Here is a 19,328-nt window from a genome sequence, read left to right on the forward strand (position 1 = left end):
AACTGTCGTGACTCACAATACAATGCACAAGCTACCTGCGAGTGACTAACCCTAGATGATGAACATTCAGTGATCTCAATAAGATATAACATTCATCAACCTAGTAACTCCTGCACAAGCCAATTGCTCGTGACTAAACCCTGCACAAATCAACTTCTTGTGACTAACCCTGCACAAGCCAACTGCTTGTGACTAACACCTTGAATAATAAAACATTCAGGGATCTCTACGAGATATAACGTTTATTAATTCTGAAACCTATAAGACTAAACTAGTCCTAGACCTCTTGAGAAATCTGACCCAATTGGTATCTCAAGAAACTGTTACAGTGTAACTTCAAATGATAGTGTTTAAGATTGCTTCTATAAAGCATTAATCACAACTGTGATATTTCACTAATATTTAGCACAAAATATTTGAACTCAGAGATTTTGTTATTCTTCAGTGCATGAGTTCATCGTGATGTGTTGATGTTCATTTTTTATGTATCAATTCTTAGTTTGATGCCTACACCACACACACTTTTAAGGAGTGATTTTGTGTGTATATATATCTTTAGACTTTTGCCCGTTTAATCTTGGTTATTAGAGAGCATTGAATGCTTGCGTGTTGATTTTCATTTTGTTTTCTCCAATGAGCTGCATGTGGATATCTTCTTCAATCAACCTTGGGAGTTGCATTTTTGAGTGTTGCAGCCGCCTTGCTAATGATTATGTTTTTAATGGTATCTTTCTTTTTGAATCAGACTTCATGAAATTTTGTTCAGCTTTGAATACATCTTTTGTATCAGTACGTTTGCAGCGGTTTTGGTGCTTTATCAGAAGTTGCCTTAAGACTTGAGTTTCTTTGTATTTGTTCATCTTTGCGCATCAAGTTATGATGGTACTTGTATTGAAACATCTTCTGAACTCATAAACATATAGTTAGAGTACCACATTTGCTTATACAAAATTTATTTGCTTGTTATCATCAAAACACTAAAAATATGATTAGAACCAAACTATGTTCTAATAAAATGCACCAACTGAGAAATAGTAACACTTGGTCCCTAAATCAATTGAAAAAAAAATTTAGGATCTTGGATTCGAAGTGAGATCCTTGGTAGATTTATTCTCTCGATTTTGGAAATAACTGAGAGAATATGTTGTGTGTGTATATATATATATAAATAAAAATTAGCATGGCGCTTCCAGGACATATACTTCGGTTATTGGTTTATCGAGGTGAAAGCTTTTTCATGAAATATATTATTTGTAGTAGTGTATGATCTAATGGCAAGACATAACCTTAAAAGATAAAGGGTATAAAAGGAACTTCTTGGACAAAATAAATAGAGTTCAGAAATTGAAACGCTTGAGAAACACACTGAATAATTATCTTACTAAAGAAAAATAAGAAGAATGAACCATAGTGAAGAGTTCCTTCTTTCCTTTCATCTCAATTGAAGAAGTGCTAAGCTTCCTGACATGACAAAACTCGACTCTTGTTGAATGAAAGATTGCAAGGAATAGTGTGTCATAACATAGGTTTACATTTGATTTTCGTTTGTGTTTAGAAATGTTGAATGTAAGAATTGGCGTTGTTGTAATTTTTCTGCTCATTATAAGCTAAAGTTTTTATGTTGAGAAATGTGAAGTTTAATGAAAACTAGTATTTTGTGTTAATATGGTGTGATTTTAAGTGATGTATTTTGCTATGTGATATATTATTACACACCTATTTCTTTAATGTATCACCTTAGAATTAGGTAAAAGTTGGTTAGGGGTTGAAAGATTCATTAACTAACGGACTTCATGGGTAAATATGGTTGAAAATAGTAGGATAGACATATTATATTAGTCACTCCAGAGATAAAAGACTGCAATCATATGGGAAATCTGAAGGTGCAAAAAGACACGCTTTAATGTTATTATGATAGCTCGAAAATTATTCCCTTGACTTATTGCATATGCCTTGATATTGTAGACATATACCACTAGATCACTTTCTGCCACACCTGTCACGACATGTCTCATTAGACACACATAAAATATGAACTTCATTAAATCGATCAATTTCTCTTATCACTTTGCGACACTAGTCTTTACTTTACTTAGTTATTTAAAGTTTTTATTTAAAATTTATTCATAATTCTTTTTAAAATAAAAATATATAATATTAAAAACCATTTTGAAAAAAAGAAGATAAAACAAACGACCAATAGTATCACCAAAACTTTTTTTTACTATAATATACATGGAATATTTTTTATAATTCAAATTCTGATTCATGTTTTGTTTTGACTATTGAAAATTCTTACCTAACAAATGTTTAAGAATATTATAAGTATTTAAAAAACACTAGTCCTTTTACAACTCAAAATACATTAAAAAGGTATTTAAAAAAAGCTAAAAATAAAAATAATAAAAAAGAAATGAATATTAAAAATTAAAATTTTAAAATAAAATCAATATAATTTTAAAATTATAGAAAATTTAAAAATACATAATTTTTTAATATAAATTTTATAAGTATTAAAAAAACACTAGTCTTTTCACAGCTAAAAATACATTAAAAAATATTTAAAAGAAGAAATCTAAAAAATAAAAAATAAAAAAGAAAATGAATGTTAAAAATTAAAATTTTACAGTAAAATCAATATAACACGATATATTGCTACACATCTGTTTCTTTAATTGATCACCTTAGAAATAAGTAAAAATTGGTTAAGGGTTGAGAGATTCATTAACTAACAAACTTCATAGGTAAATATGATTGAAAATAGTAGGATATACATATTCAGTAGATTATGAGAAATCAAAAGATGCAAAAAGACATGCTTTATTGTTATTATGAGAGCTCTCGAGTTGTTCCCTTGACTTACTGCATATGCCTTGATATTGTAGACATTCACCACTAGATCACTTTCTGCCCGTTCTGTCACAACATATCTCATTAGACACACATAAAATATGAACTTCATTAGATTGATCATTATTATTGTTACCATCTTGCTCATGACATTTCACAATTTTTTGAAGAAAGAATCAATTTAAGTTATCACAATCATCGTGGGATCGATACTCTTACTTTTACATCAATTACTACTATTTAACTATGTATATTTGCACATAACAAGAGTTCACAGGACAATGGCCTATCCAGAAACTTCTTCATAAGTTGAAAGAATGTTTTTTTTCAACATATTGGCTTTATTGTCACCATCTCTAAAGAACAATAAGCAATCTGTCAACAAAAATGAGATGGGAAATGATCATAACATCCTTACAAATGTTGATGTCGTAAATCTCCTTTAGCTCCTGCTTGTTTAACTAGTGGTGAGAGTCATTTAGAATAAAAAATAAATAAGTACATAGACATATGGTCTCCTTGTCTCAAACCATATACCAGAACACTAGATCCCGCCTTGTTGCCATTAACAATAATAGAGTAATCAACAATTTCCACACAAAGCATAATCCATCATATCCACTTCTAATTGAATCCATAATTTTGAGAACATCCTTAAGCTGATTTCAGTTAAGTCTATTGTATGATCTACAGATGTCAAGTTTAAGAGTCACATGACCAATCTTGCCTCTAGTTGTGGACTTCATATTATGCACACACACTATATAGATCCATATAATTATCAATAATAGATCTCCCATGAGCAAAGGTTAACTGATTATCATGCACTTATCGAGAATTTTTTTAGACGACTTTGGAATAACTTTCACTATCACTTTATACAAAACAATGTAGAGGGAAATTAATCTCCATTCTTTAATAAACATTTATTCTTCACCTTTCATAGATGTTTGTTTTCATAGAAAAGTGTCATCCTTAAATTCTTCAATAAGAAACAATGTGTTCAATAACTAATCATCCGCTACAGAGATGATGGGCTCTAAATAATGGAGAACCCGCTTCTGCTAGCTAGGATTCTTCTAAAATAATTCCGTAAAATACTTTCGAGCTATCATACACATATTAGTTGTCAATGTACACATTTCTCCATTAGTATATGTCAATCTTGTTATAATGTTAACTTTCCTTTTGTAGGTTGTTGCAACATGGTAGAATCGATCGTATAAAGATTATCATTTTTGTATAAGTGCGCCTTGACTCGTTGTTTCTAAAATAGATCACCATTAACAAAATGTGAGACGTCTCTTCGAAGAGCTATAAAATAATTTATATTTTTTACATCATCATGGTAACAAACCTTTTTAATCTTCCTTATAAGTTTATCGATTTCTCTTATTAATTTGCGACACTAGTCTTTATTTTACTTAGTCATATATTCTCAACGAGTTTTAAGTTTTCCTAAAGTATTGTTGTCCAAATACTTGTGCTATTGTTCACTTTCAAAATAATTAAATCCTGGTTCAGTTGATCACACATTTTCAAAATTGAAATTATTGCGGGGTCTAGTATTTGTCAAACCCGCTTCACAACTAAGTAGAATGAGATAATGATCTGATGAAATGGTTGTTAAGAATTGCACCTTCACTTCAAGAAAAAGAAGACACCAATCACCGTTAGCCAGTGCCTAAGGGTAGAAATAAGTTGTGAAGAACTCGGCTTTGCCAAACATAAGTCTTCCATACTAAAAAATTCAAAGAAGTTTTACTTATAGCCTCTTATAAGCTTATTTTTAGGCTTGGGTCTATCATTTTCGATGATCTGGTTGGCTCAATAACCTACTTAAAATCCTATTATATCTGATCATATGTAAATAAGTAATTCAACTAATATTTAAATAGACTAAAAAATTAAAAGACTAATAAGATTAAATATTTGTTTGTAATGTCTTATTCGATCTTACTTAGCAACATAAATTTTGTGAAACTAATTTGTTTGAGAGAACTTATAAATATAACCTATAATGTTGTTCATAAGATTTTTTATGCTTATTTTCATATGTTCTTCAAAATACCTAAACATATATATTTTTTTAATTTTAATTCAAAATATAAAATAGTGCAATAATAAAAATTTTATTCATATTTATTTAAATAAACTGGTCTGACAGATTTAAAATTTGTTTATAGCTTGTGGTCTAAATTTCTTTTACTAAATAGACCAGTCCTATAGATTTAAAATTTGTTTATGGATTTGCGTCCCAATTTATTTTGCAACTATCCTATATGAACCCACACTCTTAAACCATGTTAAAGAATACTCCTATATAGGGATATCCAACAAACCTCCATTCAACAAACCTCCATTCAATAATGCATGTCCAAAACTATTAATTAACCAATTGAGTCCTTCAAGTTTTCTCCCTTTCTACCTAGATGAAAGAATATCGTTAATACCTCCTACATATTTTTTTTTTTAAAGTTATCTAGTGTTTAAAATTTCACAATTTTAAAAATGAATAAGTGAGATGTCGCGAGTTTGAATCTATATTTCACAATTTGATATCTCTGTATCACTATCAATTGAGCTGGAATAACATATTACTCTCTTTGATCTTTATTATATGAAAAATTCATTTTTTAAATACATAAAATAATCAATATATTTGGTTTATTTATAGTCAATATATTGTGATTAACAAATGTATGCGAATTTTTTTTCTTATAATAAAGACCAGATACATAGCTTGTTTGTTTTATCTTTGAAAGATAGATTTTTTTTTTCTATTTCAACAATAATTTTTAGAAAAACATTTTATAAAATATTAAAAGTTTTTAATTTTTTTTTTGTATAAATTGAAAAACTAATTTGATATTCTATAACACAAACATACATTATTGATAAAAACAGAGTTAAAATCACAATTTTTAAAAAAGTTATATTTTAAAAATTATTTAAAATAACTTCAAAATTAATTAAGTGATTTTTTAAAATTTTAATAGTAAAAAATTATAATAAAATATTAGAATACTTAAAATAAAATTTTAAAAATTTATTTAAACAAATTTTTTATTTAAAAGTTATTTAAAAATTTTATTTAAATTAAAATATATAATAATAATAATATAAAAATCGTTTTAAAAAAATTAAACAAACAGACCTATGATATCATCAAAACTCTTTCTTTACTATAATATATATGAAATATTTTTTTTTTTATAATCAAAATTCTGATTCACGTATTGTTTTGAGAAAAGGAAGTTTTAGCTAACAAGTGTTCAATAACATTATAAGTATTTAAAAAACACGAGTCATTTTACAGCTAAAAATACATTAAAAAAGTATTAAAAGGAGAAAGCTAAAAAAAATAAAAAAAAATATGAATGTTAAAAATTAACATTTTACAATAAAATCGACAAAATTTTAAAATTGTAGAGAAGTTGAATATATAAAATTTATACGTATAAAAAAACGCTAATCTTTTTACAATTAAAAATATATTAAAAAGAGGAAAGCTGAAAATAAAAAAATAAAAAAGAACAAATGTTATAAATTAAAATTTTATAAAAAATTCAATATAACTTTAAAATTTATAAAAGTTGAATACATTTTTTTAATATAAAATTTATATGTATTTGAAAACACTAGTTTTTTTACAACTAAAAATACATTAAAAAGAAGAAAGCTAAATATAAAAGTAATAAAAAGAAAATGAATGCTATTTATTAAAAGAGTTAAAAGGTAGTGCACTGACAGTGTAAAATAATTTTACACTGTCATCCAATAGAAAATCATAAATGTGCTATGTCATTAAATTTTTTTTAAATAAAAAAATGGTTTAATTAGATACATGAGTGGTGATTGGTTGACAGTGTAAAAATATTTTACACTGTCAGTGCATCATCCCTTTTCTCTTATTAAAATTATAGAAAAGTTGAAAATAAATTATTTTTCAATATAAAATTTATAAGTATTTAAAAAACAATAGTCTTTTTACAATTGAAAATACATTAAAAAATATTAAAAAGAAGAAAACCTAAAATAAAAATAGTAAAAAGGAAAATGAATGCTATTTATTAAAATTTTCCAATAAAATTTTAAATTGTAGAAAAGTTGAATGCATTATTTTTTATTAAGTCAAACTATATAATTTATATTTATATTTTTTCGACTAAATTAATATTTATATTTTTAAATTATATATTTATTGTTACTTTCCTTAAAATAACTACTTTTCCAAGTTACAAGCTTTCACTTTCATTCTCTTTCTCTGTTCTCTTCTCTCTGCATTTATATTTATTCATGTCACTGCAACAAGAAAGCATTTTTCAACCTTCCCCAAATTCCAATTTTCGAAATCCTTCAACAACCCTTTTGATTCCATTTTTCAAAAATTCAAACTTTTTCTTCCATTTTTGTAGTTAAAGATGAAGAAGTTAGTGAAGGTTGAATTGTTCACACTCCCCAATAGACTCACACTGATTCAAATTTTCATGTTGTTGATGCTTTTCTACATGCTCTTCATGAGCTTTGAAATTCCCTTAGCATTCAAAGCAGGGGTTGGTTCAGAAAAAGTTGCTATTGGGTTTCTCACCGACTCAATGCCGCTTTTGGCAGAACAAAACCACCAGGAAATTCGACCCTTTGGGTTTCAATTTCAATCACAGAAAGTTTCAACTTTGAGCTTCAACAAGAGCTTTGATGGTGCATCAGAGCTTCACAAGGTGGCAAAACAGGCTTACATTTCGGGGAAGAAGTTATGGGAGGAAGTTGAGAGTGGTAAAGTTAAGAGCTTTTCGGGTTTTAAAATTGAAAACAGTTCGGATACTTGTTTGAATTCGGTTTCAATTTCTGGGTTTGAGTTTAGGGAGAAGCTGAAAGGGGTTATGGTTTTGCCTTGTGGGTTGACACTTTGGTCGCATGTGACTGTTGTGGGGACACCACGTTGGGCTCATGGGGAGATTGATTCGAAGATTGGGGTTGTGAAGGATGGTGATGAGCCTGTGATGGTTTCGCAGTTTATGATGGAGTTGCAGGGTTTGAAAGCTGTTGAGAATGAAGAGCCACCGAAGATATTGCATTTTAATCCTAGGCTTAAAGGGGATTGGAGTGGGAAGCCTGTGATTGAGCAGAATACTTGTTATAGGATGCAATGGGGTACTGCTCTTAGGTGTGAGGGATGGAAGTCTCGCGCAGATGAGGAAACTGGTAAAGTTTATAAGTCCTTTTTATATCCATGCATGTGTTTGTGTTTGTGTTTTATATTCGAATTAGGGTCTTGCAACACCAACTAGTGCCGTTGTACCCGCAGATTAGACCTATAAGGCCGCGATAAGTCTGATCCTTGAGTTGGCGCGAGGACATATATATATTTTCTTACATGGGTTTAGGCTGCCCAAATGGGCGATGACAGGAACCGAACTTAGGCTTGTTTTTTCTAGGGAGAGTCATGTTATCAACTCTTACAATTCCATGTTTTATGTTTTTCAATTGAATTTAGGATAAGAGGTTTTTCATAAGAAAGGAGATTCAGTATCATGTGTTTCTATGAAGACAGTATAGTCTTACAATTTTACAAATAGAATCAATTGTGATACAATTGGTGTGGCCCTCAATTGTAAAAAAGATGGGATGGTTGTCTTAGGCGGTTTGGGGATGTGTGGAAAACTCTTAGCCGCCATAGAGAGCTGCTGGTCAAATGAAGAATAGTCCAATCTCTAGAGATAGATATAGACTAAAGAAAATTGCATGTCAAACAATTAAGGTGCATCTAGAGGTGAATGGTTTATGTTTGGACTTGAGAAATGATAGGAATTTGTGACATTGACTGATGCATGTAGTTGACTCTGATAGGAACTTATGGCACCGATTAATACATGTAACCGACTCCATTTAATGAAAAAATTTTAGGGTGGTTATTATTGTTGACTTGACTATAAAAAATTCTATCTCAAAAGTCCAACTTTTCGAAAGACGCAGGTCATTGAGTTATAATGTAATACTATAGTTTTTGCTGACTGGGAATCAAGTTTCATTGATACTATTTGTTCATTCTCTTATTTGAATGATTACACTTTGAGTGTTTGTTTCATATTTTTCTCCTTCTATGTCTGTAATATAAAATGATGGAGAAATAGAATAGGATGTAAACCATCGAATTCAAGCTGGGTGCCTGAAATGGAGGAGGGCTCTAGGGGTTTTATGTGGCACAAAAATACCGCTAAAGTTGAAGGAGAGTTTTTATCACACAGCGGTAAGATCTGAGATGTTGTACGAGACAAAATGTTGGATGGGTAAAAATCAACACGAGAATAAAGTGTAGCAGAGATGAGGATGTTGTGTTGAGTGTGTGGTAAGACTAGAAGTGATAAGATTCTAATGACAATATTAGATTGTGTTGGGGTAGCACCTAACGTAGAAAAGATGGTATAAAATAGGCTTAAGTGGTTTAAGACCGGTAGATTTTATTGTAAAGAGAGTATGTCAAATGGAGATGAGTCAAACAATTAGAGGTAGAGGAAGACCTAGAAAAATTATAAGATAAACTATTAAAAAAGATATCGAGATTAATGAATTGGATAGAAACATGGTCTATGATAGAACATTATGACGAATTTTGATCCATGTAGTTGACTCCATTTTGTGGGATAAAGCTTGGTTATTGTTGTTGTTGTTGCTATTGTATGTCTTGTTACAAGGGGTTTTAATTTCTCTGCTGATTTTTTTCATGTTATGAAGTTGATGGACAGGTGAAATGTGAAAAATGGATTCACGATGATGAGAACCGATCGGAAGAGTGGAAGGCGACATGGTGGTTGAACAGACTAATGGGTCGGAAAAAAGACGTGCATGTGGATTGGCCATATCCTTTTGCTGAAGGGAAGTTATTTGTTCTCACCATAAGTGCTGGCTTGGAAGGTTACCATATTACTGTGGATGGGAGGCATGTGACGTCCTTTCCGTATCGCACTGTGAGTACAAATTTTAATGTCAGATATGGTTTTTGTGCGTGTTTTTGAAATATGTGTATTTGATATCTCTTGCTGTATGAATGCATGAATGTCTTCAAGTATTTATGTCATATTCACATTTTACAGGGCTTTGCTCTTGAGGATGCTACCGGACTATCAATAAACGGGGACGTCGATGTGCACTCTATATATGCTGCTTCCTTACCTACATCGCATCCTAGCTTTGCTCCGCAGATGCATCTAGAATTGCTTCCTCAGTGGAAGGCTCCACCTATTCTTGGCGTGAATGTCGAGCTTTTCATTGGTATCCTTTCTGCTGGAAACCATTTTGCAGAACGTATGGCAGTGAGGAAGTCATGGATGCAACATAAGCTAATCAAATCCTCACATATTGTGGCTCGGTTTTTCGTAGCCTTGGTAAGAGTGGCTGCATCATATCCTCCACAAATAATGATTAAAAAATCCGAAGAGAGTTTACACAATGCTTTGATCTTACTGTTTTTCTATTTTGCATATGATAGCATGCAAGGAAAGATATAAACGTGGAAATAAAGAAAGAAGCCGAGTATTTCGGCGATATTATTATAGTCCCATACATGGATCATTATGACCTTGTTGTTTTGAAGACCATAGCTATATGTGAATACGGGGTAAGTGATCGGAGAATAAAAAAATGCTGCTTATTCATATTTGTATACATTGTTAAGTTGCTATATTATTGGTTGTTGATGAACACGGTTCGTTGCAGATTCGCACCGTGGCTGCCAAGTATATCATGAAGTGTGATGATGACACATTTGTTAGAGTGGATTCTATCGTAAGCGAGGCAAGAGAATTTGAAAGTGATGAAAGCTTTTATATGGGAAATATGAATTACCACCACAGGCCTCTTCGCGATGGGAAATGGGCCGTAACTTACGAGGTATAACTTCTCTTTTGGTTTCTCTGCATGCTTTCTGCCGTGATTGTTTGCTTTAATTTTTAGTTCTGATTGAATTGATTTATTTGAACTTATCTACCGGAAAAAACACCTGTGAGATGTTTGGAAAGAGCATATGACATGTTTAGGGTCTGTTTGAAATAGTTTTTGTTTTTAGTTTTTAAAAACTGAAAAGTAAAAATCAAAACACAATTTAGCCATTTCAGTTTTTTGCTTTTAAAAACTGAAAAATTGTGAAGAGTTTTTAAAAACACATTTGTAAAATATTATATTCAAACAAGTTTTTAGTTTTTAAATTTTCAAAAACTAAAATTGAGTTTTTAAAAAGCCTTCATTTTTTTGAATAATTTTTAGGAATGGATGGAGGAAGAATATCCTCCCTATGCTAACGGTCCGGGATACATCATCTCCTCTGACATTGCTCAGTTCATTGTATCCGAATTTGAACAGCAAAGATTAAAAGTAAGTACGCGTTTTGATTCTTTTGATACACGCTGCAAAAATCTCTTGACCGTTAACTAATTTAACTGACTCGACGCAGTTATTCAAAATGGAAGATGTGAGCATGGGAATGTGGGTAGAGAAATTCAACAGCACAAAAGAAGTAGAGTATGTGCACAGTTTCAAGTTCTGCCAATTCGGTTGCATTGAAGATTACTACACCGCGCATTACCAATCACCGAGACAAATGACGTGCATGTGGAATAAATTGCAACATCAAGGTAAACCACTTTGCTGCAACATGAGATGACAAAGACAGAACCACCACATCTAGGAAAGTTGCACAGTTTTCATGATAGTGTTTATTTATGTAAATTAGCCTTCTTCTGAGGCGGTTTTGCTCAACCTATCAGTTCGTTGTTTTCCGCCTTTTATTTGAACCATTCTCTCACCTTAAAGAATAGATTAGATAGTCTAGGCATGTTACATATAAATAGTAAGAGGGAAAGAGAGGGAGAGAGAGTGAGAGGGAGAGAGTGAAAGTTGGGTACTACAGCGACTGATGAAGGAACAAACCAATGGTTTGTATTTGTAGTGTAGACTTTAGAAGAAGCGGAATAAAATTTGTTTTCTTCTTTCACTTCATTTTCATATATTTTAAGTTGCTTGTTATACTAAATTTTGAGTCTAGAATGTTTTGATATACTGCTACAAGATAAACTGAAGTTACAAAATGTATCTTGCGTTAACTGATCGGTTGAGTCTTTTTGAGGAGTAATTACTCCTTGTATTTTAGCATTTTAGATATTAAAAAAAAAGAACAAGTGTTAAGTTAATGTGCATAAGGCAGTTTGGGAATTCCTTTTCAAAGGATAAATTCTTCCCAACATGAATTTCTATACCATTCTTTTGATTCCAAAAGATGATGTTGATCATAGACCGTCATGGCTGCATTCTTGGGGTTAGATTTGCGAAAATTCATAGGAAAGTCAACATGTGTGCAGATGCATTGGCTAAACACAGTTTGAAGTCTTATCGACAAGCATCTGAAATATTTAGAGTGTTTGGATTTTATGCTCCATGTTTTAAATAGTGACTCTAGTGGCATTGGTTGAGTTTTTTTTGTTGGGATACACCCAACATGAATTTTAAAAATACCTTTTAGAATCTAGATTTTAAAATTTGGATTGGTCTGAATTATACAACATATTCCGAAACATGCCAATTCTTTCTCTGATATTACTACTTAACCACAAATTCATCTTGAATGCAATATGGAAAAGGATGTTCATGATTACTACTTAACCACAAACACATCTTGAATGCAATATGGAACATTGTTCAGGAGCTTTTTTTTTTTTCTTCCAAATTTTAAAATTTGGAATATGTTGGGTGAGAATATGTAGATTAAATGGTCTAAAAAGGGGTTGAATATACCATTTCTCTTAAAACCATTTTTAAAAACTTTTCATATATAACATTAGAGTATGTTTGAATTGGTGGTATGAGATGAAATGAAATGGAATGGAGTGATAACTAATGAGATTCCATTGTTTGGATTAGCAAATAATGAATGGAATGGAATTGAACATGATGAAATATATTTCATATTCCATCCAATTCTTCCATTTTTTGTTCCATCCAATTTGGGGTGTATGTGATGGAATGAGCCATTTTTATTAAAATAACCAAACAATATAGTAGGATATATGTTCCATTCTGCTCCGCTCCATTCCATTCCGTTAGGTTCTATTCTGCTCTGTTCTGTTATGTTCCATCAATTCAAATATAGCCTTAGAATTCAATAAGCGAAAACATATATGTTATGCGGAAGCACAATATAACGAATGATTTGAAGGATTATATGTTTCAATGTCTATCTAAGATATATGATTCAATCAAAATTCAACATAATCGAAATACATGAAGTTGCTTTAACAAACAATTCAACAATAATCACAACTCAATTTTGGACATAACTCAAAATTGATCTATATCAATAATTGATTAATCCAAAATCAAAGTCCTTACAATTATAATCAAGGATGAAATAATTAGCGCACTAGATACATCACAAACATAAACTTAAAAATATAAAACACTATAAGCAAACCCCCAAGGGTTGGCCTAATGGTGGAGGCTTGGGTCTTGAGAGTGTGCTCCTCTCAAGGTCCTGAGTTCGAATCCTGCCAGGTGCTATCAATTCTTGTGTGGGCCAGTCCATACAGAACTTTGTTCTGGCTTTAAACGGGGCCCCCGCTAGTGGACGGTGGGATTGGTCCCTCTTAGATTAGTCGGTCGCAAGGCCGGATACCAAGATTTCCAAAAAAAATAAAAATAAAACAGATCAAAATCTAGATGATATGATATTCTAAAGATAAATGAATTCACAACATGCGATATAATGCAGAAAAGTAAAAAGAGGTATGGAGATGAGAAATGTACTCAACATTTATAGTGGTTCATCTATTCGTCCTTACTAGCGCTTAGTCCAATCTACAATACTGGCATATTGGTACAACGAATAATCAACAACATTACAAGTTATCTGCTTTAGCCAGCATATATCTAAATTGATCTTCCCTTCTGTTGAAGCAGATTATTCAAATTGCTATCATTAAAGCCTTCAATGATCTTGATCCAACGATCTTGCTAGACATGATAATTTTGCTCCAAGCTTCTATTTTTGGAGAAACCTTTACTCGACTTTACCAGTTTCTTGTCTGAGCGATTGTTCTACCCAAGAAAGATTGGACAACTCCAAATTTTGGTCTGCATCAACCTTTACTTAGTTTCACTGAAGTCTTTCATGGAGTATAGGGAAACTCTTCTCTTGTTGCATGATCACAACCAAATACCATAGTCAACAGTGATTATTTTTCCTAATACACCAAGCTAAACTTCACAAAAAATAGCTTCCCTAAGTATCTTGGATCTACCACCCACACTCAATCTTTAGAGTTGAGCACCACAACAATGAGTTCTTGGTACAGAGTTGAAGATGATGAAGAGTATCTAAATAATCTTACACAATACAACTTAGATATTGCAATATCAATATTGTAGGAAGTTTTTTTACAAGGTTAAATTAAGGAGGAAAAATGTTGGTTAATGGAGAAACTCTCATTAGTTTTCCTCAAGCTTATTAAAAATAAGGGTTTGGATCTCACTAGATCTCAATCTAGAAAAATAAAACATCATCCTTCATCTTTTGGAAATGACACTAAAAGGATTTATATAGGTTCTAGAGGATAGACACAAAATGGTAAAAAAAAAAAAGAACAAAATGATTTAACCAAATTATGAGAATATGATTTGAATAAAACAAAAGAATCACTTAAATCAAGGTAGTAAAATGAGGAAGTTGCTATTTTGATTTGAAGCATGATTGTATTCATGAGTCAAGTCTAGAAAAATCATGATTTGAATCATGATTGATTTAAGTTTCATGATTCGAGTCAAAATTGACCGTGATTCAGGTCAAAGTGTGTTGTGATTCAAATCACAGACATCTCTTATTTGAATTAGATAGTCAGTAGCAAAAACCTGATTTCATGTTGATGTTTGTTTCGCGATAACATAATGTCTGATTCGAATCAAGCTTCCGAAAAATATTGTTTTAAGTTTTCTAACTTGTAATTCAAGATGCATTCAACCCATTGTCTTGGTCAACATGTTCTAGCTAAAAAGCACATTGATATGAGTCTAAAACTAATTTCATGAATGTAAGGGTAGCTCAAAGGTACTACTCTAATCAAATAATCAAATTACACACATATTACAAATAACGATAAATCAAATTATACATTACTCAAATTTAGCAGAATATCAAAATAAAGATGACACTGACTGCAATTTCAGCCTCCCTCTTTTTTATGTTTGGAAAATTTAAGATATTATTGATTTGATTTTAGAAAATTATTTGATTGATCAATTTGATTCCAAATTTACTGACCAACATACGATTAAACAATACAAAACTCTTTGAGACCTTTAAAACACATCTCTCAAGCCATCAATCCCCATGCATTAAACACTCAATGCATGTAAATACAATGATAATATCTTACTAATTTCTGTCCCTTTGATAAATATCAAAAAGAGAAAAGCAAAAACTAATATAATTCACATGTGAAACCACCTCAACATGTGAATGCAATTGAAATGCATACATAAGCAAAGTACTTAAAACAAGAAAATCGCATACAAACATGGACACACATACAATGCAATTTCTGAATATACGCAAGAAAATAAGATATTGTAGGCTAGTAGAATTATCAAATTAAATACATTAATCAAAATAAAGATAAACTGACCAAAGACATGTCATACTAAAATAATCCACCAAAACACCTAATAGCCAAACATTCAGAAAACAACAGGAACACCAATATCCGACAATAATATTAAAATAAGTCATCATGGTAAGACTAAGGTAGGTTTTATGGATATGGATCAGGAGGGGCAGAGAAATCTCCAAAGTTAAATTCAAAGCTCAATTCCTTCTGAACGGAGAGAGCTTCCTTAGCAGTTAATTGAACCTCAACTCGTCTTCCTTTGCCTTTGCAACCTCTTTTTGCCTAGTCTCTCTTTCCTTAGCTTCAACAACATCAACATTAAGATGATCCATCAAACACTCTTCTATCACCTGAGAGGTAACTATAATCCCATCAACATAGACATCTAGACGTGCCTTTACAGCTGGAGGTAAAACCTTTGAAGAAGTGCTATTAGGTAGAGGAGTAGAAGCAAACGCAGATGCGAGAGTGACCTTCCAAGGAACTTAACCCTTTGGAGCCTCATCACAAGGAAAACTTGTCCTCGTATATCATGCAAAATTCGTCCGGGTAATAGTTAACATTGTTTTCATCTCGGGGATACTTCATCAAATCGACAACATTGCCATCAAATATCTTCGATGCCTTCATAAGGTCATCTTCAACCGGTCGGATACCATTCTTAAGAATATACTGAATAAATGATGTATGGAACAATTTACGATTTAGCTTTGACTTGCATAAGGAAATATGATCCATAAGAAACTTAACCCAATTAACCTCTTTTTGATTCAACAACAACCACATTAAATACAAATCTTGATCACCGTCCTTTGCCTAATTTTTTCTTTCTTGTACAAGATCTTAACAGTGAACTAGTGAAACATGTGGAACATTGTTTTGCAGGGGATATGCTTTTAACAAGGACATCTACTTTTGATGATGATAACTAGTATACGATGATAAGTCAAGCATGAATGATTAAGCAGATAACGATGCAAACCTTATCATTAGGGTTCGATGGACTTGACTATCAGATGATGGAAAAAAATGAAATGTAACTAGTCTCATCTCAAGCTACTCAAGCACGTGTCAACAAAAAAGAGAAGTATCTGGCAAAGTCTTGAAGTAAAGTGGTAAACTCCTAATTTAGTAGTGAGTGAACAATTGTTAAACAAAAGGGTGTTTTCATAAAAGTCAAAGCTAAAGCACACAGAAAAAACTAAGGACGAAGGTTCGAGGAATACCGATTTTGATTCTTGGTGGGAACAATAATTGGCCAGTGCCATGACCTTTCGGCACGAGCTCTGGATTACTAGGGCCTCATTCCCCTAGGAACTAGAGTGCGAAAAAGCAAAAAAAAATTGCTTGACCAAAATAAATTATTTTGAAAAACATCAGGAAGTTGTATCAAATGAATTAGGAGCAGTCCAAATAGCTATAGGCGAATTTTTGACTTTTCTAATCGGTTAGAACATTTGTCTAATCGATTATAAATCCGCAAACTTAAGGCCCAAGCTATTTCGAAAGCCCCTTGATTATGTGAAACGACTAGATATTTCAACCTTCCTTTTTGAGAACTTACAAAGGGTTATTTTAACCATCTAATTGATTAGATCAAAATTCTAATAGATTAGAATGTCATTGTTAGCTTGGAAATTCCAGCTAAGGGAAAGTCAAAACAAGCTACATTGTGAAAATGTTAGGTGTTAAAAAAGAATTCATTCACAAGCTTCAACAGGAACAAACACATCGACCATAGTAGTTCGACCACCATGATGAACATGAAGGTTTGAAAAACACAATAAGGGGGGTTGGATTGGGTTTTTGATAAAATAAAAACTTATGACACGTTTGGTTATTCTGGTTCGTTTGAACTCAAACTACTCCAGTCCACCCTATCAAGGTGATTTCGCCTCTCTCTTACGAGGTCTTAATCCACTAATCAAACTTGATTACAACAATGTTCACAATGACAACCATCAAAGTCTTCTTGAGATAAACCACAACCCGGTTTCTCAAGGAACAACGATCATAAACTTACAACTAGAAAGTGTTTAAGAATTCTTCTAGAAAGCTATATCACAACTGTGATGTATACACAATGTTTAAGAACAATGCACACAAAATAAAAGAAAGAATGAATAGTAATTTGAGAGCTCTTCGTAATTGTTTGTGCGTGAGAATTCTTGTTTCAAACTTCAGTAGTGTCTTCAATATATAGTGAAGCTTTGGATCCGTTGAGAGACACATTTCTTCGTTTTTGGAAGGTTGATATACTTCGTTTTAAGTTCTTTCCAAAAATAAGGATTCTGTCCGTAGAATTGAAGTTTCAGCCGTTACTAGAAGATATTGAATTAAATGACTTGTAACGGAACTAACTATCAGAATATTATGTATCAGAGCATTACGTCAGCATTTGGTGCAAGAAGCGTTTTTCTTATCAGAGCTTGATCAGAACTTTTGCTTCTGAGAAATCACAGTCAAAACCAGCGCAATCGACAACCTCACTACTTTGATCTTGGAGAGTTTGTTGTAGTGACTTTCAGAACATGATCTTCTTTGAACGGAGATCAAGTGACAAATACTTCTTATTCTTGTGCTTCTTTCAGGATTTGTTTCTTATTCTTTGATCTGGGTAAGCATCAGAACTTCTATAACATAAATAAACGATTAGAAAGCATATATGTTCTTATTAAAATTATGTGTTTGTTACATCAAAACTATTTCAAAGATGTAGAACTAAACTTTGTTCTAACAAAACAATGATTTGGAAGAATCACAAGAACAATTCCACGAGATTATGATCACACTCTCTTTAAAACATGTCCAAAATAACGATTAGTTTTTCTACCAAAGCATTTTTAATCTCCTCAAAATCTATAATCAAAAAATAATAGGTGAATCATGATAGATCAATTTAAAATATCATTTGAAACTTAAGTTTTGCATGTGTATCCTTGTATGATGTACCTTTAATGTTATATGATTTATATTTCTTTTTATCAAAAACAACAAATGGGTTTTTTAAGTAAAAACTTATACATATTAGAAAAGGAGAGAAGGACCCGTATAAATTAAGGAGAACATGAAACAGAGATTTTCAAAACGTAATGAAAATAAAAATTTAGAAGATTTATACTACGTTTGTTTCAGTTTTAAAAAATAATTTTATTTATATTTTCAAAAATAATTTTATAATTTTTTTAAAATATTAAAAAAATATAAATTATTTTTTATAAATTAAAAAACTAATTTTAACATCGTATAATATAAATATATATTATTAAAAATTAAAATATAATTAAAGTTATGATTTTTTTAAAAAAAGATGTATCTCAAAACTATTTTTTTGAAAAATCTATTTGATATTATAAAAAGTTATAGTAAAATATTCAAAATAACATTTTAAGAATAAATATTTAAACTGATTTTTTATTTAAAGTTTTTATTTATTTTTAATTTTTACAAATTTATTCAACAACAAATATGTAAAATTGTAAGAATTAATTTTAGGAAAAAAGTTAAAACAAACTGCTCCTCCTGATAACACATATAATATTCTTTAATCAACAAAGGTTAAACATCCCACTAAATATTGGATTGCGTAGTTAGTATAAAGAAACTAGCTTATTTTTTCAATGATTTCCTTCTCAGAATAAATGAGAAGCTATGAGAGACATGTTCTTAACATGTTCTTAGTCAAGTGCATGCAATTAGCCCATTTACTCTTTAACTACCAAAAAAAACTAGACTATTGACTACAAGTCATAATAAGGTTTTGCGAAAAACTAGACTATTCAAGATACTTGTCGAAAATCAGAGTGAGAAAAAGATCAAGGTTTTGCG

The 19,328-nt window shown here is 31.2% G+C and overlaps 1 protein-coding gene across 1 annotated transcript; it reads left to right on the top strand.

The window, feature by feature from the left end:
- Positions 1 to 7,098: 7,098 nt before the first annotated feature.
- LOC131651578 (hydroxyproline O-galactosyltransferase GALT6-like) lies at positions 7,099 to 11,839 on the top strand. Its single transcript, XM_058921237.1, has 7 exons — positions 7,099 to 8,055; positions 9,586 to 9,818; positions 9,945 to 10,235; positions 10,340 to 10,468; positions 10,567 to 10,740; positions 11,113 to 11,220; positions 11,300 to 11,839. Exons 1-7 carry the CDS (start codon positions 7,275 to 7,277, stop codon positions 11,507 to 11,509), a joined length of 1,926 nt encoding a protein of 641 aa, XP_058777220.1. The 5' UTR covers positions 7,099 to 7,274; the 3' UTR covers positions 11,510 to 11,839.
- Positions 11,840 to 19,328: the final 7,489 nt, after the last annotated feature.

This window comes from Vicia villosa, linkage group LG2 (genome assembly GCF_029867415.1).
Source record: "Vicia villosa cultivar HV-30 ecotype Madison, WI linkage group LG2, Vvil1.0, whole genome shotgun sequence".
NCBI classification, from domain to species: domain Eukaryota; kingdom Viridiplantae; phylum Streptophyta; class Magnoliopsida; order Fabales; family Fabaceae; genus Vicia; species Vicia villosa.